Raw genomic sequence first — 27,573 nt, forward strand, 5'->3', positions numbered from 1 at the left:
CTCTGGAAACAAATGAAACAATGGAACATCTCGGCAAAGAAATAAAACTTATGAAAAGGAAATTAAAAGTATAGAACTGAATAGAATAATGGAAATAAAACTCACTGGATGGGCTCAAAGGTACAGTAGAGATGGCAGAAGATTGATTAGTGAACTTGATGGAGGACTTGTCAAGGGAGGGGCTCAGTGTGGACAACAGAGAGAAAACAGACCTCAGAAAGCAAGGGCTGCCCAGGGCGGTACACACTGCAGGACAGCAGACAGCGTGGGAACAACAGCAGGATTCTTCCCTTCCCTTGCTGTCTCCTTGTCTCTCCCTCTGTGCCTCTCTGTGACTCTGTTTCTCCCCTTTTTGTCTCTCTGTATCTGTGACATCCTCTGCCTCTCCGTCTCTCCCTCTCTGTGTCTACGTCTCTGTCTCTCTCACCTCTGAACTGTCAGAATCACAGGAGGCCTTCAGAGTGTGTTTTGTCCCCCTTGGTAGAAGAATGAAGGCCACCCTGTGAAACCTGTGGCTCTTGCGGGTGCCTGCGTGGAGCACTGGCGGGTGCCTGCGTGGAGCACTGGTGGGTGCCTGTGTGGGGCACTGGCGGCAGACAGGGGCCTGATGTGGGCTGCAGGAGCAGGCCAGCTGCTTAGGGGAAACCCAATTTGGGGCCTGCGATTTTCCTTAGCGATAGGGAGGCAGGAGCTGTGACCAGAGCTTACTCTGGACAGCACTGGCTGAACTGATGCCCATGCACAGAGGAAACTGAGCCATGGGCCTGCAAGTGGGCAGTCCTGGAGAGCGCTGGGAAGCCCATGGGCAGCTGGCCACAGGCCGAGCCAGTGGCAACAGGATGCAGCTATCAGTCTCAATAGGGAGGGGTGAAACTTTTAAGGTAAAACTAAGACAGTCTTTGATTTATGTCTACCATTTTGTCTACACTGATCATATTTCCAAGTCTTTTTCAGGATTGTTCCTGTCTTAAACATCCAATTCTCACATTAGACCAATTATATTACTTTTTGGTATATTACTTTTTGCCATGTCAGTATCACTGAACTTCACTTTTGATAGCCATAATCAAGTGATTTATTAGAGTGTCACAGGTACAGGTCCTTTGTTCATTAATTCACAAATAATAAACCAAGTGCCTGTCTGTATATGCCATCTGTTAAGATACAACCGTCATCCAAACGGACCAAATACACTGCAGCTGGAGCGTGTATTGTATAGTGCAGGGAGAGATTCTGTAAACACCACACAGAAATCAATGAGACATTTCATTTACCAGTGATATGTGTTATGGAGGAAAACAGCAGGTGGTGGGTGGGAAGTGCCAGCACCTAGGGCGGTGGTGCAGATTTATATCAGGTCATCTGGGAGGTGTTACTGAGAAGTGACGTGAACAGAGACTTGATGAATGGGAATGAAGAAAGGAGTGATGTGAAGATCTGGGAGGATGGTGTTGCAGGCAGAGGGAATAGCTAGTGCGAGGTCCTGGGGTAGAAGCCTGCCTGGCGAGTTCCAGAACAGCAGAGGCCAGTGAGAGTGGGGAGGGTGGTAGCTGGCTGATGAGGTCAAGGAGGGAACAAGGGAGCGATTGTGTAGTACCTGCTTGGCCATTAGAAGGACTTGGCCGTTTATTATTAACCTTTTTTTTGTTTGTTCGTTTGTTTGCTTTTTTAGAGGCAGGGTCTTGTTCTGTTGCCCAGGAGGGAGTGCAGTGGCAGATCACAGCTCACTGTAGCCTTGAACTCCTGGGCTCCATAGTAGCTAGGACTACAGCATACGTCACCATGCCCAGCTAATTTTTAATGTTTTTGTAGAGACAGGGTCTTGCTATGTTGCCCTGGCTGATCTTGAACTCCTGGTTTCAAGTGATTCTCCTGCTTTGGCCTCCCAAAATGTTGGGATTACATATAAGGTCTAGGCATGAACTACCACACCCAGCCTAGACCTTATTTTTTAGAGCAGTTTTAGGTTTCCAGAAGAACTGAGCAAAAAGTACTGAGTTCCTATACACTCCCTTCTTTCAGCCCACCCACTTTCCCCCCATTATTAACACCCTACATTAGTATAATGCACCTGTTACAATTGATAAGCTGATACTGATACTTTATTATTAACTAAATAAAGTTCACAGTTTCCATTAGGGATCACTGTGTGTTGTATGTTCTGTGGGTTTTGACAAGTGTATAATGACCTGTAGCCACTGTATAATATCATGCAGAGTAGTTTCACTGCCCTGAAGTCCTCTTTACTCCGCCTAGTCATCCCTCCCTCACCTCAACCCCTGGCAACTGTTGATCTTTTTACTGTGCCCATGTTTTTTTTTTTTTAAATTACATTTACTGGTTTATTATAAGGATATTGCAAAGGCTACAGATGAAGACACATGTAGTGCGAGCTACGGGGGAAGTGTCACACAGCTTCCATGCCCTCCCTGGGTGTGCCCCCTCCAGGAACCTCTACGTATTCAGCTGCCTGGAAGCTCCAAAAGTTTTATCTTTTCCAGAATGTCATATAGTTATAACTACATATTCTATAGCCTTTCTGATCGGCTTCTTTCACTTAGCAATATGCATTTAAGTTTCCTCCATATTTTTTTTTATGGATTGATAGCCCATTTCTTTCTATCACTGAATAATCCCATTGTATAATGTACCACTGTTTTTTCTCCATTCACCTATTGAAGTACATCTTGCTTGCTTCCAAGTGTTGGCAATTGTGAAGAAAGTTGCTATAAACAAATGTGTGCAGGTTTTTGTGTGGATATACGTTTTCAGCCCCACGTGGGTAAATATAATACCAAGGAGCACAATTGCTGGATCATATGGTAAGCCTACATTTAGCTTTGTAGGAGACTGCCCAACTGCCTTCTAGTGGCTGCACCATTTTGCATTCCCACCAGCAATGAATGCGAGTTCCATTGCTCCACATTCTTGCCAGCATTTGGTGTTGACAGTTTTGTGGATTTTGGCCATTCTAATAGGTATGCAGTGGCATCTCCTTGTTTTAATTTACATTTCCCTTATAATATATGATGTTGGACATCTTTTCATGTGCTTATTTACCATCTGTGTATCTTTGTTGGTGTTTTTTTCACATCTTTCGCCCATTTTTAAAACTGAGTTGTTTTCTTAATGAGTTTTAAGAGTTCTTTATACTTTCAGAATACAAGTTATTGGCTAGATGTGTTTTGCAAATATCTCCTCCCTGTCGGTGGCTTGTCTTCTTGTTCTCTCAAGGACTTTGGCTTTTCCTGAGTGAAATGGGGAGCTTTTAATGGTTTTGAGTGGAGGAGTGACATTACAGGCAAATTATAAATAATGATAGTAATATGAACCAAATGGAATTCTTGTGTATACATTAGCAGCCTTATCTTTAAGTAATGAAGATCAGTATTTCTAAGTGGTTTTTAAAAAATGCATTTCCCAAGTACAGATTGCCACACATCTTATTCACAGCTATGGCCCTATTTATCTCAGCCCACACTGCTGATACTTGAGTTTTGGGTAATAATGATCTTTTTGTCAACCTTTTTGTTACTCACAGATAATATGAAAGTCCCAACTGGCCTGTCTTTCATGTAAGAGGCTTTTATAGCCCACAAGTGTCCTTGGCCAACGCTTCCTGCCCTCTCTTCCTCCTCTCACCTCTCTCTCTAGGGAAGGCCCAACTGCTATTTATAGAGAGATGTGCTTAACTGTGGATGTCCTCAGCTGTTTCCAGTCCCCTTATTTCACTTTCTTCCTCTGGGTGAATGGCTCCCTCCTGCTTCACCATCTCCTCTCCAAAATGAGCCTGCCTCTTTGCATGCCTTCAAATCCCCCACAAGTTAACATGTAGATGAAAACAGATTTCTTCCTAGGTGGTTGGGTTCAGTCTTCTCTTAGGTGGCTCTGAGACTTGAACTTGCATTAAACACAGCTTCGAACCAAAGACTCTTGGGTGGGAAGGTCCAGGAACAAAACAGTGCACGACTGTGGAGCTCCCACTCTTGTCCCCTGACTTCACTGTGTGTGGAGCTGGACGGCAGGAAGACACTTCAGAAGGAAATCTGAGTAGTGGAGGCAAACAAATGCAGGGCCGCCATAAAAAACTCTAGACGTCTGAGAACATAAATATGAACAGCAGAGTAGCACTCGGGACTGCAGGGACAGGAGCTGCCATTCTCACCGAGGTGCCTTGGTCAAGAATAGGATGTTGGGTTATTGGTGAGGCAGAGAGTAGATACAGGAGGCAACATCCCGGCAGAGAACAGACTGCTTGTGCTGAGGGTGGACATGACCCTGCCTCATTTCGAAACTCACCCAGACAATGACTACACAGCCAGTACCCACCTTGGATTCACTAACACATTTCCGTCAGAGGCCACAGTCTTCTCCATAAGTGTCTTTAACAATGGGTAATAAGAAAATAATCACCAACCATGCTGAAGTGCACTCAGTGGGAGAGGGAACATGCCAAAGGGTCGGAAACAGTAGAGCAAGGGAGCTTAACAAGAAAGTGATGGGCAGCTCTGATTCACAGAATGCCATGCCATCATTTACAGTCTGTTTCCATTAGGTCACAAGCATGAAGGTGAAAGAAAAAAAACAATTATTCCACGTGAACAGGTGAAAGAACAATCTTCGACCACAAGACTCAACTTGAATTGTCTTATGAATCTGTACTGCTCTCAGTTTTCTTGTACCCAGATCCTTCAAGGGCACATGGAATGGTGGCTGCCGATGGAAGTGGCGAGACATCAACCGTGCCCATCCCAGCTGCACTTGCTTCCTGGGGGTCTGCATCGCCGCAGCCTAACCTTGAGGGGTGGCAGGGTACGTGCTGTTTCCCAGCTCACTCTCATTCAACAATTAAGATACAACTGCTACGTTTTCATCTAACAATACTGGGAGAACAAAATACGACTCAATGGTGAAATGTCTTCTGGGTTATCTGATGAAGTTTTATCTTTAAATATTTTGTTATCCATTTTTGGCATTGCTGTGAATTTGGGACTGTTGCCACCAATTCTGAGGGATTTTAAACTGTGCTTTTAGAGTTTGTGAGAACCAAGCCTCAAGGGATGCATGAGACAGTTGAAGCACTGTAGTCTTGTTGGTCTCTCTTTGACATTTCATGTCTCTGGCATATCTGAATTTAGGTTGGGAACTGGAGGTTGGGAACTGGGAACTGGATTACTACCCTTTATAATCTGGCCAGTTCCATACTCAGGGAAAACAATTTGTTCCTAGATGGCTGCAGCGTTTCATTTAGAGTTGAGCTTTGGGATTTCTTGAAGAAGGAATGCAAAAGAGAAACATGCTTTATAAAAGGTTTAAATTTCTTCCAGTAAATGACTTGCTTAGTATGCTAAAGACTTTTTGGGGGAGCAGCTTACTTGTCTGGTATTTAACAGTCAAATCCTTGGCATTTCTGCCTGTTGCTTCATGTTTTCCAATGGATTTGGAAGAAGAGTTGTCCTGGAGACTTCCAAGTTAGCTCCACTGACCTACATTTTCACTCCATTTAACATTATTGACTGTGGAATGAGCCAGAGTGCTGTGGAAGAGCATAATTCCTGATCAGAAGACAGCTGCAATTTAATTAGAATAAAGCAGTGACTACCATGTAATTAAAAATTAGATGAACCATTGAATGCTAAGCGGACTTTTAGAAGGTGAACTTAGGATTTCAAACCTACTATTGCATCTTTGCATGACATGGTGGAGATCTGCCCTACAAAGACCCCAGCATGCTGGCAGCCCAGCTGTCTTGAGGACTGTTTTGTGATGGGGCAGTCACGTTGGCCTGAGGGGAAGAATAATAGATTGGGAGTGGTCATCGTCTTCTTCTCTAATGTATTTAATAATACTTGCACATGGGACAACATTCAAAGGGTACAATAAGTAGAGAGAGAAAAGCACATTTCTCTTGCTTGTTCCCTTGTCCTCCATGCCCAATTCTGTTTCCCCGTAGGGAACTCTTGTTAAGTGTCTGGCATATGCTTGCAGAGACAGCTCCATGCATTTCTAAACACCTACATACATTTTCTTCTTGCTTTTTTTTTGAAAAAATAGAAAAGGTAGATATTATCCACAGTGTTCCCAATGTTCCCTACTGCGCCAAACATAACTTGGAGATTGTAACATATCAGGATATAAAGCTGCCCCTTTTTTAAAGGCTGTATGGTAGTGGTGATAGTCTGTTTGTGGAAGCATTAGAATTCATTTAATGTGTCCTCTAGATTGTTTCCAATCGTTTGCCATTACATTGTGTTCTAATTTTAGATGCTGCCAGGAAGCACCCCAGGTTAGGGGCCAGGCAGAAAACAGATAGATGGCACACTGAACAGAGGTGGTTTATGAGATGATTTATGAAGTGAGGGCAGGAAGAAGGACAACTTAGAAGAGATGAGTTAATGACTGAAAAGTCATTAACTCTCCCTGACCCCAAAGGGAAAGGTCAAGGGAAGCAGGGTTTCTCCAGCCAGTGAGAGCTGTAGTTACAGGAGAGGCTGCCTGACAGGAGCCATGGTCTTCCGCCAGTGGTGTGTTGGTACATGTTAAACACCTGGCTGTTTGCGAGGGGGGGCCCTGGCATGTACCGTTTGCTAATTTCTGTGCTGTAGGTACTTACACCAGGGCTTTCAAGACACAAGTGTGACAGGGTGAGACCCATACAGCCCCCTGTGAGCCAGCTCCAGCATCTACCGCTCTAGGCCCCTGCTTCCTGCCAGGGCCCCCTATTGGCTCAACCCCACCAGAAGCCAGAGAGCAGGGAAGCCTGGTTGATGCAGTCCTCAGAGGTCGGTGCAGGTTGGTGAAGTCCACAGGCTGTGTAGTTTTGGACACGACATTTCAGCTGAGTCCCTGTTTTCTCATCTGTAAAATACCAGAACTACCTCAAAAGTTTTCTGTGACCCTTTCAGCTAAGGTTCTTTGTTTCACTTACTCCGTGATGAGTGGATTTGGTGACCCAAGTGAGTTAGGTCATTTAGTGCACAGTTGCTGACTATTTAACATGAGACATTGGTGGGCCCTGCAGTTAGGGAGCTTATGTCTAATGAGGGAGATGAGATGTGCACAAGTAGGTCCAGCTGTGTTGTAGGTCTAGCTGTGGACGGAACCACACACATTCAGAGGAGGAAGTGATCTTTCATAGCTGGGGTGTGAGATTTGATGGCAAAGACCTGGGGTGACCTTCGTTCTGTGGTTGGGAGTCTGCATTATTCTCCAAGTAGGAAAAAAACAGAACACTTCTAGAGTCAGTCTATATATACCACTAGATTCTCTAAGTATGGCCCTGATACCATCAATGTCTACAGGGAACTTGTTGGAAATCCAAATTCTTCGGTTCCACTCCACCTACTGAATCTGTGTTACTCCAGGTGATTCTGGTGCATGTAGATGTTTAAGAAACACTGAGTTATACCATACCAGTGGTTCCCAAACCTGGCTGAAAATCAGAATCAGATGAAGACTTTAAACATACACACACACGTGCACACTGACGCTAGGCTCCTGGGCTGTATGTACTTCAGATCTACGCAGAATCAGAATCTCCCTGGGGAGATAAATACTTCTCAGATGTGACTATTTTCTACCGTTGATCTTAATTGTTGAGATAACATTGAACCTGTTTAATTATTTGCCTTGCTGATACTGCTTGTTCTTCCTTCTGTAGTGGTTTTTTACTCAAACTCTTTCAAAGTTTGAGAGTCTTTAAATTCTGAGAGGTGGCAGCTGTCTTAGTTGGCTCTGCTTTGGTTGAGGGTGGAGATGATTGTTCCTGCCCTGGAGTAGTTGGTAAGGACATGACATGAAAACTGGATAGCTGTGGACGCTTCTGAAGTCTGACCTTAATGTTGCTTTGTGATTAATTTGTAGCAAATTTTCATATCACACACACTGCTTATCAAATATTAAGTACAAAAGCCATACTTTGAAGGAAAATTGTAATGATTCTGGGACTGGCTATGCCTCTGCCTGGTTAGAGTTCTTGATGGAAAAGCCTGGAGTTTATTACCATGGAGAATTTGGCACAGGATTTCTGAAAAGTGAACTGGGCAGAGTTGTTGGTCATTTGAGGCCTGAGTTTTCTGAATATTTCTGGAGACTACATGAAAAAGGAGACTTCCCCACCCCTTTGAATTGTGAAGGCTTTGCTGATTATAAATAAAGCTATGAACATTGTTGTACATGGCTTTCAGTGGACTTATGCTTTCACCTCTCTTGGGTAAATACCTAGGAAAGGAATGCCGGTCTTAGGGTAGATGTATATTTAACTTTTCAAGAAACTGCCAGTTTTCTAAGCATACCATTTACACTCCCATTAGTCGTGTCTGGGAATTCCAATTACTTTACATCCTTGCCAACACTTGATATATTGTCATCCCTTTCCATTTGATCCATTCTGGTGGGGTGCAGTGTTATCTGTGGTTTTAATTTGCATTTCCCTAATGACTAAAGAGGTTGAAGTGTTTTTCACGTGCTCACTGACCATTCGTTCCTATAGCTTCTTCAGCGAAATATTAAAGGGACTTTCAATCATCTTGTTTGTATCATAATATTCCAAACATGTTTTTCCACTGCAGCTTCACCCATGATCTCAGCTGCCCTTTTCTACTTGCCATCCTTGAGAACACCCTGGACTGCCAAAATGGCACGCCTTTGAGATGCCGTTCCATTTGCCTCTTCACCCTTCTGGGCCCAACTCAGAGGTCACCTTTTATGCTGGTTAAGCCTCTAGCCCTGCCCTATCTCTGCAGAATTTAGGTTTCCCTCTGCCATGCTTCTGTAGTGCTGAGTCTACATCTCCGTTAGCCACACTTGCCATGCTGTGTGCAAGCTTCTGTGCGTCTCACTCTTTGCATTCACCGTGCTTATGCCATCATCTACAGAGGAGTCTAAGCCCAATATTGCTGGATTAATTTATTACCCATTTCATCCTCCCAGCCACTCTGTGCAAAAAGATGTGTTAGCCTTAAATCAGGGACAAGGGCATAGACCCAAGAGGTCAAGTGACTTGTCCAGTGTGACACAACATATTTGTTACACAGCCAGGTACTACTTACTATAAAGTTTTGACTCTTTGACATTACAGTTTTCCAAACAAGTGTGTTTTAGATACAGTGTTCTTTGACCTAGCTTGCTACAGGTATGCATGTACATGTACAGAAATATTTTTCAAGGGATATGCAGGCACAGGATGGTATTAAGGGAATCCACTTCCAGACCCTCAGCTTGCATACACAGTCACCTAAAACTGACTAGCCTTAGAAGGTGCCAAGCCACGGAAGACATGAAGCTGGTTTGGCCGCCCCATCTCCTCTCTCACGATAGCCATTCTCCCAGTTCATACAGAAACGCAGACTTCGCACCTGTCATCTTCCTGAGGTACACTGCTGCAGGATGGAAAACTTCCAGGCCGTGGAACAAAGAGACAGTGAGAAATATTGATGGTATTAGGGAGTCAATGACTTTAACGACTGAAATTTTGCTACTCAGGGGTTTCCACTTCTTAGCTTTCACAGAAATCAAAGGAGACCTAATCAAGTTGTTAATAAATGATTTAAAATATTTTTAACTTATGAGAGACCATATCTGGACTTTGTCCATGTAACTCAGAAGACTTCAAAGAGTTAAGTTATATCATGACAAATCTCCTTCCATTTTCAAGTATTTATTTTTGTGAACAAAGTTTTCCAGGGTTTGCATAAAAATCCTCCAAGATAGGAAAACAAGTGATGCTAGATCATACCTCACTCTAGCAAAAAGTGATAGTCATTCATGGGTAAATTAACAAACTAAAAAAAAAGCCCTATACATTTCATTAAAAAAACCATTTCTGGCCAGGTGCGATGGCTTACGCCTGTAATCCCAGCACTTTGGGAGTCTGAGGCGGGCAGATTGCTTGAGCCCAGGAGTTCAAGACCAGCCTGGGCAACATAGTAAGACCACTATCTCTGAAAAAAAAAAAAAAAAGAAAAGAAAAAGAAATACACTTCCAGATAAAACTTTGCTTTTTATATGTAATAATTTATAAAAACTGTAACATATTGTTTTCATCATTTGTGTACTCATAATAGTTGTGTTAACTCAGTTCAGAAAAAAATCATAGCAATTAGATTCTTATGGCTTAATACTCTTAAATGTAGAGTCAATTATCATTATTTGTGGTAGTTATGTTCTAGAAAGTTACCTTGATCACTGAATTACTGGCAAATGCAACACTGCTCTGAGGAGAAATATAGCGTTAGGATATACGAAGACTCTGGCCAGAACATTTTGCCAACCAATCAATACATAACCTTGTTTTATGTGTATTTTTGTTTGAAGATAGCTTATTTAATATAAATTTCTTACAATTAATCATATGCAGTATTTCTTTATAATAAACACTGTGTTTCAGTTACAGCATTATGTACTCCTATGACTACTAGTTTAATTCTCAGTCATAAGTACACACATGCACACAATACACATATACAGTACTCACATAACACGGAATACTGTGAACATGCTTTATACTGTATAGCACAGTAATAACAAATACATGAAGTCCTGAAAAAAGCATTAAGTGAAGATTAAGTATTTAAAGTTTTATACACATTAACTAAAGTCTTACTGTAATGGAGCTGCAGGATGTGTGATGGTCAGTGAGTGCACTGTGGTTTACCCTATCAACCTTAGCTTGCCCCATGAAAATCAAAAGAGGCTGGTGGAACTCACCTTGCACAAGAGGAAGAGGTCAGTAAGGGCAGCACATTGTGATCCGGCAGAGCTACCTTAGCAGTTTGTCTTTTGCAACTTGTTGATGGTGTTGGCAACTGTCTCTCAAACTGGCTAGAAAAATTGGTTCAGCCTTGTCTTCCTGGCTTTTCGCCTCAAATCTTTAAGCATCTCAGAAGAAGGGATAAATGCAGTGGAAGTAAGGTGCTTAAATGTGAGGCTACGTTCAAGTACAGGGTCACATTCTTCCATGTCATTGAAAATTTTTTCCAAGGCAGAATTCTATTCTGATATTTTGGCTGCCGTGAGAGGGACAATTCTTGGAGTCTTAGGGTGACTTTCATCCCTGACTATGCTGCCGTGTTTTGCCATCTCACCCAGGTTTTTGTTTGTGGGTTCTACTGCGTTCTCTGACAAAATTTCCTCCACATCTTCTTCCTTCATGTCACTGAAACCTTCTCCACTTATTTGCCATGCAATATGCATTGTTTTTTTACATTGTTTTTTATATTTTCTGAAACAACTTCAAAGCCTTGAAAAGTTTTCACAGAGTCTGGTCAGATGTTTTCCCAGCAGTTATTGATAGTAGCCTGCTTGATGCCGTCCCGGGCTGTGCCAACATAATCAATAATGCTGCTTATAGTGAGTGATTTCCAGTAGTCTATCATGGTGGCTTCCTTGTTGGCGTCAAGAGCCTCACAAGCTTTACAATAAAGTTCCCTCGTGTAGTGTGCCTTGAAAGTTTGTATTATGCCCTGAGGGGCTGGATGAGAGCTGTAGTATTGGGGGCATGAAAAGAACTTCTTTGTTGGGGTGAGCATTTTCAAGTTCATCGTGCAATGAACTGTGGCATTATCCAAAATTAATAAGACCCAGAAAGCAAGGTTTTTGCCCTGGAGATATTGTTCAGCTTCTGGAATGAAGCAGTGGTGGAACCAATCCCAGAATGTTTCAGATACCATCCATGCTTTTCTATTCTACCTCCAATGGACTGGCATGCAGTTCAGGTTTTTCCCTTTAAGGGCTCATGGGTTTTGGGCTCTGTACACCATCAGAGGTTTGCACTTAAAGTCACCCTTGGCATTGTGCACAATAGCAAGGTTGAATGCTTTAAAGCCAGGGGCTTGCGTGACCATTTACATTACATAGGTTAATTTGCCAGCATTCTTATAAAACAAGCAGTCTCATCAGCATTGAAAACCTGCTCTTTAACATAACCCTTTAACCCTTTTCACGTCTAACACTTAGCAGGCGTTTTTAAAATTCTTCCGCAGCCTCCTTATGGCAGAACCTGCCTTGCCTGCAAGTTTAAAATTTGATTTCATGCTGTACCGCCTTTTGAAATGTGCCAGCCAGCCTGCACTAGCTGAGAAGGGTTTAACATTTTCCTGACCTTGGGTAATATGGCTGTAAATTTCTTTGGCTTTCAGCCTCACAACAATACTGCCCACTACACTTTTTTTTATTGGTTGTCGTCTCATGAATCCACAAATTTAGCTGCTTTTCCATCTTTTCCATAGCTTCATCATGCATTATAGATGTTACTTTAGCACTTTCTGGAGCAGCCTCATGTACAGATGTGAATGTACCGTATTGTTGATTCATTAACATTGAACTCATGGCCAATAGCACTGTAACTCATGCCCGAACGAAGCTTATCTAACACATGTATTTTCTCTGTTAAGACACATCACAGCCTTCTTGCGCTTAGGGACATTAGACAGCATTTCAGCACTACGCTTGGGGGCCATTTGAAACAGAGCAATCACTATCGGAAAGCACAGAAATTTGAAAAACGTGACACTGAGTGAGAAGAGGACATATATTTACAGAATGAGAACTAAAAAAAGAAGGCAGAGCATGGCCTTGTTCAAGCACAGCTGGGAACGTGTACATAAGGTGATCCAAATTTTTCACTGTTCTGCATGTGTCCACATATGACTGAGAGTGCTTCAAGTATTGATTTTTGGGTTACACACAATTTTTAGCAAGTAGCTGAGTTCATAAATACAGATTTTGAATGATGATTGACTGTATTTGTAGAGGTCACTTGTCAAAAAAGAGTGTGTTTCAAGCATAAAAATAGACTATATGAGGATACAACTTTTTGGGTGAAGTGGAATGAATTAAAGGAGAAAGAATTAATGTCTGACTTGTTCAGAAACTTTTTAGATGGAGAAATGGGTATTACGTTTCTATTACATTTAGATTCTATTGGATATATTTTTTATAAAGGATGCAATGGTTTAATTTAAAAATGTCTTCAGAATGTCAGAAATTACATCCTTTACAACTATTTAAAACTGAAGAAAAAAAATTAGGTATTACCTAGATATGTGATAATTTTTGAAAATTATTTTAAAGAGAAGAGCAAAATGGATTAGGAAGCAGCTTTGCTTTTGCCATTCCACTGAAAAAATGTATAATTTCGATGGAAACATGTCAGCACTTGCTTGTAGGAATTTTTCAACTATAGAAAGAAAAAAGCTTCATTTCATCCCTTTTGGCATTGCTGAACACTTGGTTTTTATGTATAAAACACCTGAGCACCATGAAATGAAACCACAGTATTCCTGAGAATAACCTGGTGAAATGTCGTGATTTTCTCCTACAGTACAGGACAAAAATGCCTTTAATGTCCTCAAATGCTAGAGTTCTAGATGACGCATTAGTTTAAATGTCAACGCTTAATGTCTTCACATGTAATTTGGAACAGAAATTTTCTTACAGTTAAAATAATCCTTAGAGTAAAAAACAAAATAAAGTTTTTCGTATGTCTCAGGCTTCTTAAAATTTTCTAGTAATTGGTACTGTTTCTGGTTTCCTTAGTTTCTTGCCGTGGGTAAGTTCCAAACACCTTACATGTGTTGCTTTAGTCCAATTCTACCTTGGACTAAAGCACTAGGGAGTCTGTAGGCGCCTTCCTGCGCTCCTCCACTGCGGTGGATCCAGAATTTCTTCTCAGCTGACTTACTGGTTTTCATGTTAACTGTCTATTTCGGTTAATCATTCATGAAGCACGTGGCTTATATTTGGGAAAACATTGCACCTTAATCCCAACATGCATAATTTATGTTGCTTAATTATTTTAAGTCATTGCATTAGAATAGTAACTGCGCTCTCCATGAGCCTTCGCTAGAAAGAAGGGAAGAAATCCCAGGTTCTCTCCCAACAATCAGGGGTTACTCAAGCCGCCCGAGTTCTCTGGGGCCCCTTTGGGCCAGGCTGCGTCCACTTGGGAGAGGCCGAGGACCGGGCGACAAGAGGCAGCGGCGTCCGCGCTCGGGGCCGAGCCGGGTGCGCTGTGTCTGCGGGGCCAGGCCAAGGACCTGGCGCAGGGAGGAGGCCGCGCGCGGTGCCGGGCCTTGTCGGCTGCGTCCGCGGGGCTGGGGCTGAGGCCGAAGACTGGACAGGAGGCGGCGGCAGTGGCCGCGCGTGGGGCCAACCGGTGGGCTCCCTCTACCGGACCGAGGCCCAGCACTGGGCCGGAAGAGGTGGCAGCTCGCCGGGTAAGCAGGGTGGGCTGCCTCTGCGGGGGCGAACACCCGGCGCCAGCCGAAGACGTCCGGCGCGGGCCGGCGGGGGCGCGGTCTGAGGACGTCACTTCCGGCTCCGGGGCTCACTTCCTGGTGCGGGAAGGGGCAGAGATTGGTGCAGCCCCGGAGGAAGAAAAAAGGGTGAGGAGAAGCAGCGGCTGAGCGGCTTGGCATCTGGGGCAGCGGGCTCGCTCCAGGCCGTCGGGGGCCGCTCGCCAGCGTCGCCCGCTGTGTTGGGAGCGCGGGCCGTGGGCGTCGCTCGGCCTTGTCCGCGGCCTGCCCGCTGCCGGCCACGGCGCTCAGCGCTTGTGCTCTGTGTTGCAGGTCTACCCGGAGCCCCGGAGCGAGAGCGAGTGCCTGAGAAACATCCGCGAGTTCCTGCGCGGCTGCGGGGCTTCCCTGCGCCTGGAGGTGAGCGCGGGCGGCCACGGGTCGAGGGAGGGGCCGGGAAGACGGGGTTGGGCCCAGGGTGGGTGCTTCGCTCCAGCCGGACCTCCCGCCTCCTCCGCGCCCGGGTCCGACCCTCCCCGGCCGCTCGGGGTTACGGGATGTGTGGAGCGGGGCGTTGCGGGTTTGGGTAACGGCCGGGAGGTGGCGGCGCGCGGGCCACCCCCAGGGCAGGGTGGAGTCTGCGTGTGGAACCCCAGACATTGCCCTCGTTGCAGTGAGGAAGAGTGGTTCTGGCCGCTGGTGGTGCAGGTGACACACATTTTCAACAACCGTTTATCAGGGGTGTGAACCGATTTCTTGGCACCTGCCTCAGCATGAACTCTGCTTTTAGAGATTGTCATCTAAAGGCTCGCATCTAGGTCTGGGTCAGGCCTTAGAATCCTCAGCAGGTGATCAGGCAAAGTCGTGCAGAAATAAAATTGGCCAGCTCTCCGCCTGCTTCTCCCAGCTGCACTCCTTTCTCTGCTTTTTCTTCCTGAGACCAGAAATTCGGTGGTTTTTCCGTACCCTCAACACTTAATGTTTAGGTTAGAGAATTCACATTAACCGGTATCTGTGGTTTATAAAACATGCTGTCGGGGAACATACTGGGCGGGGTCTCGATTCCCTGTTGTAAAATGTTGTGTCACTTTACTAAACATTGTCTTTTCAGTCTTTCAGTGGCAGTTTCTGGGAATTTAACGCTTTCATTTTATTTTTCTATTGCGATTCTTCCTACACTTGGGGTAGCGCTTTAAATACAGAAATCTAGCTTTGCTTTTCTTGGGATCTACTTAAGTGGTTGCAGTCAGTCCTGTAGTTAAGTCTTGCCGTTTATGTTGCCACTTTGTCACTCTTAACCTTAGTTTTCTTATCTGTAAACTGAGATGGGCAATATCAAGCTCCCAGATAAGAGTACAGTCGGTCCTCCGTATCCAAGGTTACCCACCCGCGTATTCAGCCAACCTTGGATTGGAAATATTGGAGGAGGGGGAAACCAATTAAAAAAAACAATAAAAAACAACACAGTATAATGATTATTTACATATCATTTATAATGTACTAGGTAGTGTACGTAACCTAGAGATGATGTAATGTTTACGGGACTATGCCATTTTATATAAAAGACTTGAGCATCTGAGGGTTTTGGTATCCACAGAGATCCTGGAACCAATTCCCTGCTGATAAAAAGGGACAACTGTATATGAAAGCATCTTTGTAGAACCTGTTATATAGGATAACCCAACAGAGGTTTCCCTTCCCGAAGGGTAGTCTTTTGCTATAGGTTTCTCGGAAAGCCTAGAACATCAAATCTGTGAGGGCAGGTTACATGGAAAGTTTATTTAATTGAATTAGACGTGTAGGAATTCATAGATTAAAGTATTACTGGAGTTGTTTATGATTGTAAACACAAAGAAATTTATTGTTGGTAGTATTTCATGTTGGCAAGGAAATTATTACACGTAAGTGAAAGTTCTCCGTGAGATTCCAAGAAACTTAGGGCCCTTTCAAAAGGGAAAAAGACAGTGTTTCAGTAGTCTTTCCCTGATACCCTTTGTCGTATCAGCTTTGTCATTTTGTAATCCAGCTGCCTTATTGGCTGTGATAATATGCGTTGCTGGTGGCAGGTTTTACTTTTTCTTGACTTTTGTGTGGGATTTTATTATATTATCCTCTTGAAACTGTTGAGTTTTGTTTATGTTAACACACTTTTGAAACTCAATTTGCACATTGATTATCTGACCTTAGTGTAAGACTTTTTAAAAAAGTTTTGTTTTAAAGTAAATTGAGGCTGGGCGTGGTGGCTCACGCATGTAATCCCAGCACTTTGGGAGGCCGAGGCGGGTGGATCACATGAGGTCGGGAGTTCGAGATCAGCCTGGCCAACATGGTGAAACCCTGTCTCTACTTAAAAAAAAAACAAACCCAAAAACAAAAATTAGCCGGGCGTGGTGGTGCGCACCTGTGGTTCCAGTTACTCGGGAGGCTGAGACGGGAGAATCCCTTGAACCCCGGAGGCAGAGGTTGCAGTGAGCTGAGATCGCCACTGCACTCCAGCCTGGGTGACAGAGCAAGACTCCCTCAAAAAAAAAGAAAAAGTAAATTGAATGTTAAAAACTTGCCGTTTTTAGTTTTCCAAAGGTTGCTGCTGACATTTCATATGGTAACTATTGTTTTTATAAGTAAGGGTTTATTTGAAGGTTCTCTGGAAGAGAGTTTTCACTAACAGATCCCAAGCATCTAGAGTAGTGCTTGGCACATAATAGGCTTTCAATAAATATTTGTTACTAATAGAATGAACTTGAGATTGTAGTTGATAGCAAGTGAGTTTCATTTTAAAGTAAAAAATAAGTTTTGACTTATTTTGTGCTATTTTTAAAGAGTAAATATCTCTTCCAGTAAATTTAAACAAGAGGCAAATGTTAGCATTCTTCAAGCTTAGTGTGAGTCACACTTGTATTTATTTATTATCTAGGAGATAATAAAAATGAAAATATGAAAACAGCACATGAAAAACCTGATAAATTGTTCAGTCATTGTGTTTTTTGGGAAGTTACCCTGAGAAGTCATTTTGTATGATATGCATCCACCTCTGGCTTCCAGCCTTGTAAGGTGATGTGAAGGGACAGGGCTGGGCCCTGAAGGACTTGGTCATCTCCCATGCGGGCCACAGTGCAGCAATTTCCCAGTGTTTAAGAATTGCTTAGGGAGTGAGGAGGGAAGGGCCTTGCACTTGTGAAATATGTTGTGGGATTTACACATTTCATTTTCACAAAATTCTGAAAGGTGGGAAATTGATAAGAAATGTTTTGAAATTACAGACACAAAACTTAAAACTGATAGCTTAAATTCTAGTTTAGCTTTTGTTCTGTGGTTGTAAATGTCAAGGTGCTTTTCTTCCAGGGGTTAGTTTAGACTGAATTGTGTTTGTAACAGATTGTTTTTGGTGTATATATTCTTATTTACTGTCAATTTAAGCTCTGCTAAGATTTGTTAAAGGGAAAAAGGAAGTAAACTTGGTTAATATGTCAGCTATTTTGGTGCATGCCCTCCTTAATTACTTGTAGAGAATCAGATATTATCCCCCAGTTCTGATGATGAAAATATTTTTATAAATTGGTTTTAAAGGAATATTGTGTGAGTTGCATTTATTGGTAAACTTTGAGAAGCACTAGGTTTTAGGTTGGAAAACTTTGAAATTTGGAAAATTAAAAAAATTTAATTAGTGTTGGAAAGCAGTGCAACTTGGATGACTTCATTTTCTTATAACTTTTTTACTTGGCATGCGTAAATTTTTTTTTTTTTTCCAGTTAGGGCAAAAAAACCCTAGGCACACAATTTCTCTCTATTTGTATCTCAAAAGCACCCAAAATAATAATTATTAATAAGAATAATGATGACATTGGCTGGGTGCAGTGGCTCATGCCTGTAATCCTAGCGCTTTGGGAGGCTGAGGCGGGTAGATCACCTTAGGTCAGGAGTTGGAGACCAGCATGACCAACATGGTGAAACCCCATCTCAACTAATCACGCCACTGCCCTCCAGCCTGGACAACAGAGCAAAACTCCGTCTCAAAAAAAAAAAAAAAAGATGATGATGATGATGTTTGTAGAATTTCACTTGAGGATAAGTAACTTACTGAGGCAAACCAAGCAAGTGATAGAACATTTCTTTGCATTTTCTTAGGTAAATAGCTACAGAGAAATTCCGAGTGATTTCTGTTTCCAGTTTTTTGCTGTGTTACTGTGGAATTCTGATTCAAGTGTTGTAGCTACTGTAGGGTGTGTATGTGTGCATGTGTGTGTGTGCACATGCTTCTTTGTTCACTGAAAAGGTCGCAATGAATTAGCCTCCAAGATGTTCCCACCCTATACAACATTGTCTGATTAGGCATCTGACAACTAGGGAAGCAGGTGAAATGTAACTGGCAAAAGCAGATTTTATGTTCCTAGGAGAAAGCTTGTTTGGTTAAAGCCATCACACCTGTAACATGTGCTGTGTTTGGTTAAAGCCATCACACCTGTAACATGTTTACCAGTTTTTTATTTCAAGAGCTGAAAGTTAAGGATATAAGATTCCAGTTGTTTAAATGATACATTATTAAGCTCACATTAATAACATGTGGTTTCAGGAATATTAGCAACAAAATTATTATAATAAAGCTATGGATTTTAACTTAGTTCTGTTTGAAAGAAAGATGTCTACTGTTCTCGATATTTATATTCATACATAATAGAAAAGGGTAATCTTGATGGATAGTTTGATATTAATGAGGCTTTTTTGCTTAAGAATTGACTGTGGGCTCACATACAGTGTTACCATCACTACTGGAAAGGAAAACAAAACATTTCAGATGAAACTGGGTGAGCCTGTTCTCATAGTTGCCAAGAGGGAATAAAGCCAATTTGTCAAGTGTAAGCAAACCACAGCTCTTTCTTGTCATAGACCATTTCTGGAATAGTTATGTTTGATATGATAGGGATGGTAACCCTAATATATTAATAATTGATCTTTCCAGCTCCTTGGCACAGCAACTAATACTAAAATTATCTGCAGGTTTCACAGTTGCTGTTCATTTACTTAACTGTTTTTCTGGAAAAATGGAAAGCATCCAAAGGCCCAGGTGGTTCAGAACAGAAATCTGCTGTTTTCTCATCCTCACCCTTGGAAGTTTTTGGTTGGTTTTTTGGTCTCTCAGATCAACAGAGCATGAAATGCAGACCAGCTAGTCACATAAAGCTTGCGTCATATCCAGTTTCTTTTCTTTAATTCTTATATTTTGTTTCTAAATTGACAAATAGTTGCGTGTATTTATGGAGTAACATCATTATGTTATGGTATATGAATGCACTGTGGAATGATTAAGTCAGGGGAATGAACATACCCGTTACCTCACATACTTCTTATTTCTTTGTGGTAAGAACATTTAAAATCTAATCTTTTAGCAATTTTGAAATATACTTTACATTATTGTTAACGGTAGTCACCTGCTGTACAATAGATCACTAAAGTTTATTCCTCCCATCCAACTGAAATTTTGTACCCTTTGACTAACATCTCCCCTTTCCCTGTCTAGCTCTTGTTCCCTCCTTCCCAGCCTCCTCAGCATCTGGTAACCACCATTCTCTTGTCTGCTTCTGTGAGTTCAGCTTTTTTACACTTTGCATATAGGTGAGATCATGCAGTATTTGTCTTTTTGTGCCCTGCTTTCTCTTAGCATAATGTTCTCCAGGTTCATTCATTGTTGTTGCAAATAACAGGATTTCCTTTCTTTAAAAGTCTGACTAGTATTCTATTGTGTATATATCCCACATTTTCTTTATTCTCTCATCTTTCAGTGGACACTTAGATTGATTTTATATCTTGGTTGTTGTGAATAGTGCTGTCATGAAAATGGGAGTGCAGACATCTCTTCAACATACTGATTTTAGTTTCTTTGGCTATATACCCAGTAGTGGGATTGCTGGATCATATGATAATTCTGTTTTTAGATTTTTGAGGAACCTCCATACTGTTTCCCAGAATGGCTTCAGGAATTTACATTCCCACCAACAATGTGCAAGGCTTATCTTTTCTCCACATCCTTGCCAACACCTGTCGCTTTTCATCTTTTTGATAATAGCCATTCTACAGTTGTGAGATGCTCTCAGGATTTGAATGTGCATTTCTCTGATGATTAGTGATGTTGAACATTTTCTAATCTGTTGGCCATTTGTATGTCTTTTGAGAAATATCTTTTCGGGTCCTTTGCTCATCATTTTTTAACCAGGTTTTTTTTTTTTGTTACTGAGTTTTTAAATATATTTTGGATATTAGCTTCTTATCAGATGTATGGTTTGCAAATATTTTCTTTCCATTCTGTGAGTTGTCTCTTAATTCTGTTTTGCTGTGCGTAATCTTTTCAGTTTGATGAAATCACATTTATCTTATTTTTGTCTTTGTTTTCAGTGCTTTTGGGGTCATATCCAATAACTCATTGTCCAGACCAGTGTCATGGAGCTTTCCATGGTGCTTATTTCTGGTAGTTTCATAGTTTCAGGTCTTACATTTAAGTCTTTAGTCCATTTTGAGTTCATTTTTGTATGTGTTGTGTGACAAGGTTCCAATTTAATTTTTCTGCATGTGGATATCCAATTTTCCCAGCACCATATGTTGAAGACTGTCCTTTCCCCTTTGGGTGTTCTTGGCACCTTTGTCAAAGATCTGTTGCCTGTATTATGTGAGTTTAATTCTCAGCTCTCTATTCTGTTCTGTTGGTCTATGTGTCTGCTTTTATGCTAGTGCCATGCTGTTTTGGCTGCTATAGCTTGGTAATACACTTTGAAATCAGGTAGTGTGATGCCTCTGGCTTTGTTCTTTTTACTTAAGATTGCTTTAGTTATTGGGTTTTTTTTTTTTTTTTTTGTGATTCCATGTGAATTTCAGGATAATTTTTCTATATCTATGAAGAATACCATTGTAAATTTGGTAGACATTGCATTGAATCTGTGGATCACCTTGGGCAATATAGATGTTTTAACAATACAGGTTAAGCATGCTGACTGATATGGTTTGGCTGTGTCCACACCCAGATCTCATCTTGAATTGTAATCCGCATAATGCCCACGTCTAGGGAGAGACCTAGGAGATTATGGGGATTACAATTCAAGATGAGATTTGGAGTTAGAGATCAGCCTGGGCTATGTGGCAAAACCTCATCTCTACAAAGAAAAAAAAAACTATTGGATAGTGCTGGATCCAGTAGAATCCTAGGAGATTGGATCATGGGGGTGATTTCCCCCATGCTGTTCTTGTGATAACGAGGGAGTTCTCAGGAGATCTGATGGTTTTATAAGGGGCTCCTCCGCCTTTGCTCCTCACTCTTCTCTCCCCTGCTGCCCTGTGAAGAGGTGCCTTTCGCCATGATTGTAAATTTCCTGCGGCCTCCCCAGCCATGTGGAACTGTGAGTCGTTTAAACCTCTTTTCTTTATAAATTACCCAGTCTCGGGTATGTCTTTATAACAGTGTGAACATGGACTAATATACATGCCAAACCTGAAAATCCATAATGCTCCAAAATCTGAAACTCTTTGAGCACCAATGTGACACTCAAAGGAAATGCTCATTGGAATGTTTTGGATTTTCAGGATTTGGGATGCTCAACTGATAACTATAATGAAAATATCCCCAAATCTGAAATACAAAACACTTCTGATCCCAACTTGTGTCACTTCTGAGAATGTGTACATGATGCTGAGTAGCACAGAGCATGCTTGTGGCATGGGTGCTAAATGGTCAGCTCGGCACACTCACAGCTAGTAATTGTGACTTTGATCTTCAGCTGATTTCTCCTTTTTTTATTCAGGGTTATTGCTCACTCCTGGTAGCTCTCCACGATTATCAGGTGTTTGCTTCGCGGGGGACGGTATGGGGGGAGGGAATGTAGTGCCTGACCCCAACTCCTTTCCTGGGTTGCTGTCCTGTGTTGCCACTCGCCAGCTGTGCCATCAGGAAAATGGGTGTCACACGTGCTTGCCCTTTGTGTCTGTCGTGAGGATTACGTGAATTCATGCAAAACTCTTAGAACAGTGCCTGGTAGGTTGGAGGTGCCAAAGAGACATTAGGTGTTATTATCATTTGCATTATTATTCTTTCGTGTAGTTGGAGCCATATGGTATATTTTAAATCTTTACCCAGGGTTCCATATTCATTTTTTAAACTGCAGTAAATAGAGCTATGTAAGAAGAAAATGAAAAGCTGTGTAATGCTACCATCTAGAGATACCAGTGTTAAAATTAGTATTTCTTTTTTGGTCATTTTTTTTTTTTAACCATTGCAAATATGTAAATATATTTTAAAAATATCCATGACATCATAGATACATGTAATGTTTTATAACATGCTTTAATTTGATCCAGTGTGAGTCTTTTCCCATGTTAAATAATTATTTTACTACTGATTTTAATGGCTGCCTCTTAGTTCCTGGTAATAATCCCCATTTTTGGATACAGAGGTGGATTCTAAGTTTTCACGGTTGTGAACAGTGGACTGTGCAATGGACATTTCTGTACCACACCCTTAATCCTTGATTTTCTTTGTAGGACAAATTCCCCAATAGGGCACTGCAAGGCCAAAGGTGGGGGCTTTCAAAGGCTTTGAACACCTGCTACTGTACAGCTTCCAGAGAACTTTTGCCAGTAGCAGTACATGAGAGTACTCCTTCCTGTCCTATGGATGTCCTGTGGACAGCTGTCTTGAATCTGTTATATATTTTCTTTCCCTTAGGAAGATGGAAAACTTGTTATGGATAAACATTTTGGATTTCTATCTTATATCTTCTATAGTGCTTTACATTTCTGGGGATATTGCAAACTAAAATAAATGTAAGGCAGTCAACATTTCCTGCATTGGACTTTTGAAAGAGGAAAGAAAAGCTGCTAGAATTGGAAATAAAAGTTGAAAACTCTAGAAATTAGCAGTGTTATCAGCTGTTGCACAAGTAACCTCGCATGGCACTGGGTGGGACATTCTTGGGCCACTCTGTACAAGCTGGAGTTCTGGCTGTAAATGCATCTTGAGACTGTCTGCAAAGGTGAGAGGGCAGGTTTTTATTTTCTCACTTTACAGTCGAGAGACTTCAAAAGGAGTTCAGGTGGGCAGTCCAGCATCGTAAGGAGCTGGGATAATTCAGTGAGTGAGAGGTTTTGGAAAAGAAATTGCTTTACCTGTTTCTAAAACACTCATCTTCCCTGTGTATTTCCGAAGGACAAATTCTTTTATTATACTGCTTTGCCTAATGCTCAGTTCTCTTTTAGATTTCTTTTAGGCAAGATTGTGATTAGGATTTCACCCACAAGAATAGTTAAAAATATTAATACTTTTGAAAGAATTAAAACATGGGAACCACTTACTGAAACTCAAAACTTGTTGATACAGGCTTAATAATTAATTGCAATAAAAACAGAAGTAAATCTATAGTCTGAGATGGGATGCCCAGCCAAGTGTTGTCTTTGTTCTAGATTCAGACAGATGAGGAGGTAAACTGTTTACTGAAAGTTGGCGTTGAAGGTTTATGAAGCACCAAAGATAAGTTTGAGGCATTCTTTTTAGCTGGGCACCCTTCTATACTATTGATACCTAGTGTGAAATGGTTGGTCACAACATAGTGTTTATTGACTGATTTATTGAATAAGCTGTTGAAGCTGATTCCTGTGTAGAACTTTAGTTAAGGAAGTTAAGTAAAAAGATTGTTTGGGAGAAGAAATGAGTAACTATTCCCTGAACATTTTGTAGGTAGTTTAAAGAAAGACAATTTCCATTCAGACACTGTAATTATGTTTAAATTTTACCTGGCAAGAAGTGTCAAGAGATGGCCCTCTGTCTTGTACCTTAGTGCCTTGCTGGGTGAGCACGAAGTGTTCCTGGTTATCCAGGCTGCTTTTCTAGTGTAGACAACTAGACTTCCCCCTTCATTTCAGATGTTTGGAATGTCTTAATTGTCTAGATCAGCACTATGCAATAGAAATATATTGGGAACCACAGATGTGATTTTAAATTTTTTAGTAACTACTTTAAAAAAGTGAAGCAAAGTTAATTTTATTTTTCATTTTCAAATATTTATTTACTTATTTATTTTGGAGACAGAGTCTCACTCTATTACCCAGGCTGGAGTACAGTGGCGTGATCACGGTTCACTGCAGCCCCCACCCCACCAAGTACCTTAGACTACAGGCATACACCACTATGCCTGGCTAATTTTTGTATTTTTTGGCAGAGATGAGGTTTTGCCACGTTGCCCAGGCTGATCTCTAACTCCTGGGCTCAAGCAGTCTTCACACCTCAGCCTCCCAGAGTGCTGGGATTATAGGCATGAGCCGCTGTGCCTGGCCTAAAGTTAATTTTAATAATGCATTCTATTTAACCCAGTGTATCCATAAAATTATTTCAACATGTAATTGATATATACATATTAATGAGGTATTTTAGTTTCTTCACATTAAGTCTATAAAATCTTGTTGGAATTTGTTATGGCCACAGCACATCTTGGTTTGTATTAGCCACATTTCAGTTGCTTAGCAGCCCATTTGTGAGTGGCTCCGGTATTGCATGTTGCGTTTGGATTATTTAAGAGGCTGAAGAAATACAGTGATCTTTGAAATGAAATGGGACCAAGGTTTGTTGAGAACAAATTGTGTGTCTAGGCATTTTACTTGTACTGTTTTGTTTAAACCTCACAATGCCCTGCAGAGAAGATGGCAGTTCCCCACTTAGCAGATGAGGAGGCTGAGACTTGAAGTGATTCAGAAGTCCCAGGTCCCAGCTCAGCCAGTGAAGAGATTCGGAATTTGAACTCAGATGCACCCACTGCACTGGCTGGGTTCTTCATACGAGCATGCTGCTGCATAGTGTGGCATGAGGTGAGGTATTTGACAACATCAAGGCAATACTCTTAGGCTAACTGCTGGCAAGGCCCATGAGCAAGTTCTCTGGAGAACTTACCTGGTGACAGGGCCTGCCTCATGGGTGTGCGACTAGTGTTGCCACACAGGGCCCTGTGCTTGGTTTCATGCTCCGCTGTTGCCATCAGAAACTCTTAAGAATTTTTTGACATGGAGCTCTGCATTTCCAATTCGTGCTGGACCCTGCAATTGTGTACTTGGTCCAGCCTGCTGGTATTGTTCTTACAGGTCTGTGATCAATAACAGGATTAAGCAGCATTTTCTGAGTGCTGATTATGGCCTAGGACCCATTATGAAGTGTGTGTTAACCCAGGCTAAAAGTAGCTGTCTCAAGTTGTTATCACCATTTTCCTTACACGATTGCATCCCTGACCCCAAGCAAGCAGAATTGGGATAAGAATAACCCTCAACAATCCCTGCTACTAAAGAGTTGCTTAAAGTACTTCCTCCTGATAGGAAGTTAAGATAATTTGTTGTCTCTCATGCATTAAAAATTGCCACAGCTTCCAAGGCGGCTACCATTTTACCTGTCAGTGATAAGGACCCGTGATAATATTGGCTGTGGGTTTTGTTTTTCTAAAGGATCCTTTTGGGAAAGCCATCCTCTCCAGTGTTGGGATGATAAAAGGATGGGAAGTCGGAGTCAGCTTGAACTTACCGATCAGAGAACATGTTGGGGTTGAGTGGAGGGGAAGAGCCTCTCCGAGGAATTGGAGAGAACTTTCTACTCACATTACGTCTAACTAGCCGGAGGATAGGCGCTGGGACCATATACTTGTAAGGTTCCTTCAAAGCCTGACTTGTGTGAGTCATTGATGGAGCCACTTTCTAGATGAGCTACCAGTTTAATAATAGGACTTAGCCCCAGATTCTGCTCTCCCTTTTTGGCCCTTGACATGGGACACAGATCCCTTAGTAGGTGTTCATGCCTGGCCCATGTGGGCAGCCGGGTAAGTCTTTCCAGTGCAGCTGGTCAGTTGGTCTCACCCAAGAGTTGCGTCACTCATATCTCAGCTAGTTGTTCAGCAAGTACTGGCAGCACTTAACACATGCAGTAAAGTAGCGAGGCTGTTTTGCCACTGTGACAATGCAGTTGAGTTTTGCCTAACGTGAAAATACTAAGTTTCTGTGTACTCTTTGCTACCCACAACCAGAAGGCTTGGAGGAACAAGCCTTCTGGTTTGTTTCTCTGCATCTCTTTCCCTTGATAAAGCAACGGTGAATTTGGTCTTAATTAGCTGTAGAGTCTGTTGAACCAACTCAGTATAGGCAGGGTAGAGGCAGAAAGAAGTGTGCACAGCGGTGCAGCTGAGGGCTTCGTGCTCCTGAGATGTTGGCACAAGAGAGGGATTCAGTGGTCAGCTCTGCATAGTCTCTCATTTTCTAGCAAATAGAATCCAGAGTGGATGGCCTCATATGTGTAAGTTCTCATGAGACTCAAATGGAAATTAGTTGTCCCTGAGGTTCTTCATGCTTGGCTGATTGAACTAGATGGTTTGAGAGGGGTATTTTGTAGATTAAAGGGTGAGATTAGGGCTGGGGAGACCAGTGGTGGTAGAGTGGCCTTAAAGACCAGCCTCCAGGAAAGCCTCTGGCAGTTGGAGTCCCCATTCCCTGCCATTAATCATCTGTCACATCTGGTTCATCTTCCTTTTACTAACCCCAGAATCTTGGCTTTTCTCTTTGCCCACCACCATTAGCCCAGGCTGTCCACATCCCTCACCTGGATCACTGCAGCAGCCCCTGGCCAGTCTATCCTTGCCTTTCTCCAGACTGTTTTTTTCTGAAACTCAAGGCTGATTTTGGTCATTTTCCTCCTGACTCTGATTTTACCTAATGTCTTAGAATGAAACCCATGACGCTTGGAAGAGATGGGGAATAATAGGAAGCGAGGCCAGGGAGTCGTGGGGAGCGAGATCAGGTGGTCCTGTAGGTCCTGTCTTTTCCTCCAAGTGATATGGAGCCTCTGGGGGTGTTTGGGCAGAGGGGAGAAGGGATGTGATGTTAAGTTTTAACAGGATCATTTTGGCTGCTGTTTTGAGTATAGACTGAAAGACTCAAGGGCAAAAGCACAGAAACCAAAGAGGGCAGGATGGCAACAATCCAGGTGACCTCCCAGGTGATGGTGGCTGGAACCACAGTCCTGTCAGCATAGGTGGCAGGAGAGATTGAATTGTAGTTTTATCAAGAGGGTAGAGATGAGATGATTTACAGATGGACCAGATGGGATATGCAGGAGAGGAGTCAAGGAGGACCAAGGGTTTGGCCTGAGCAGTTAGAAGAAGTTGTCTTTGGGATGGGGAAGTCTGGCAGGGCCAGATGTGGGCACTCAGCTTCAGACATGCTCCATCAGGATATCTGTGAGATGCCTCAGTGAAGATCAGGTCTGGACTTCAGGGATGCGGCCTGGGCTGGGATATCAGCTTCAGACTTCTGCACAAGCAGGTTCTGATTGTGTAGA

General features: G+C 42.3%; 1 protein-coding gene across 31 annotated transcripts in view; it reads left to right on the plus strand.

The window, feature by feature from the left end:
• The window catches only part of ARHGEF7 (Rho guanine nucleotide exchange factor 7), a 191,973-nt gene that overhangs the window by 27,174 nt on the left and 137,226 nt on the right, over nt 1-27,573 (plus strand). For 17 of the 31 annotated variants that reach the window (XM_054529243.2, XM_009248793.4, XM_054529250.2 and 14 more), the window contains exon 2: nt 14,568-14,654. In XM_054529243.2, the coding sequence (XP_054385218.1) occupies nt 14,568-14,654 (87 nt within the window). Of the gene's footprint in view, nt 1-14,278; nt 14,385-14,567; nt 14,655-27,573 lie in introns of those variants that run through there. The other 14 variants (XM_054529247.2, XM_063715043.1, XM_054529249.2 and 11 more) reach the window with 6 other exon arrangements.

This window comes from Pongo abelii, chromosome 14 (genome assembly GCF_028885655.2).
Source record: "Pongo abelii isolate AG06213 chromosome 14, NHGRI_mPonAbe1-v2.0_pri, whole genome shotgun sequence".
Taxonomy (NCBI): Eukaryota; Metazoa; Chordata; class Mammalia; order Primates; family Hominidae; genus Pongo; species Pongo abelii.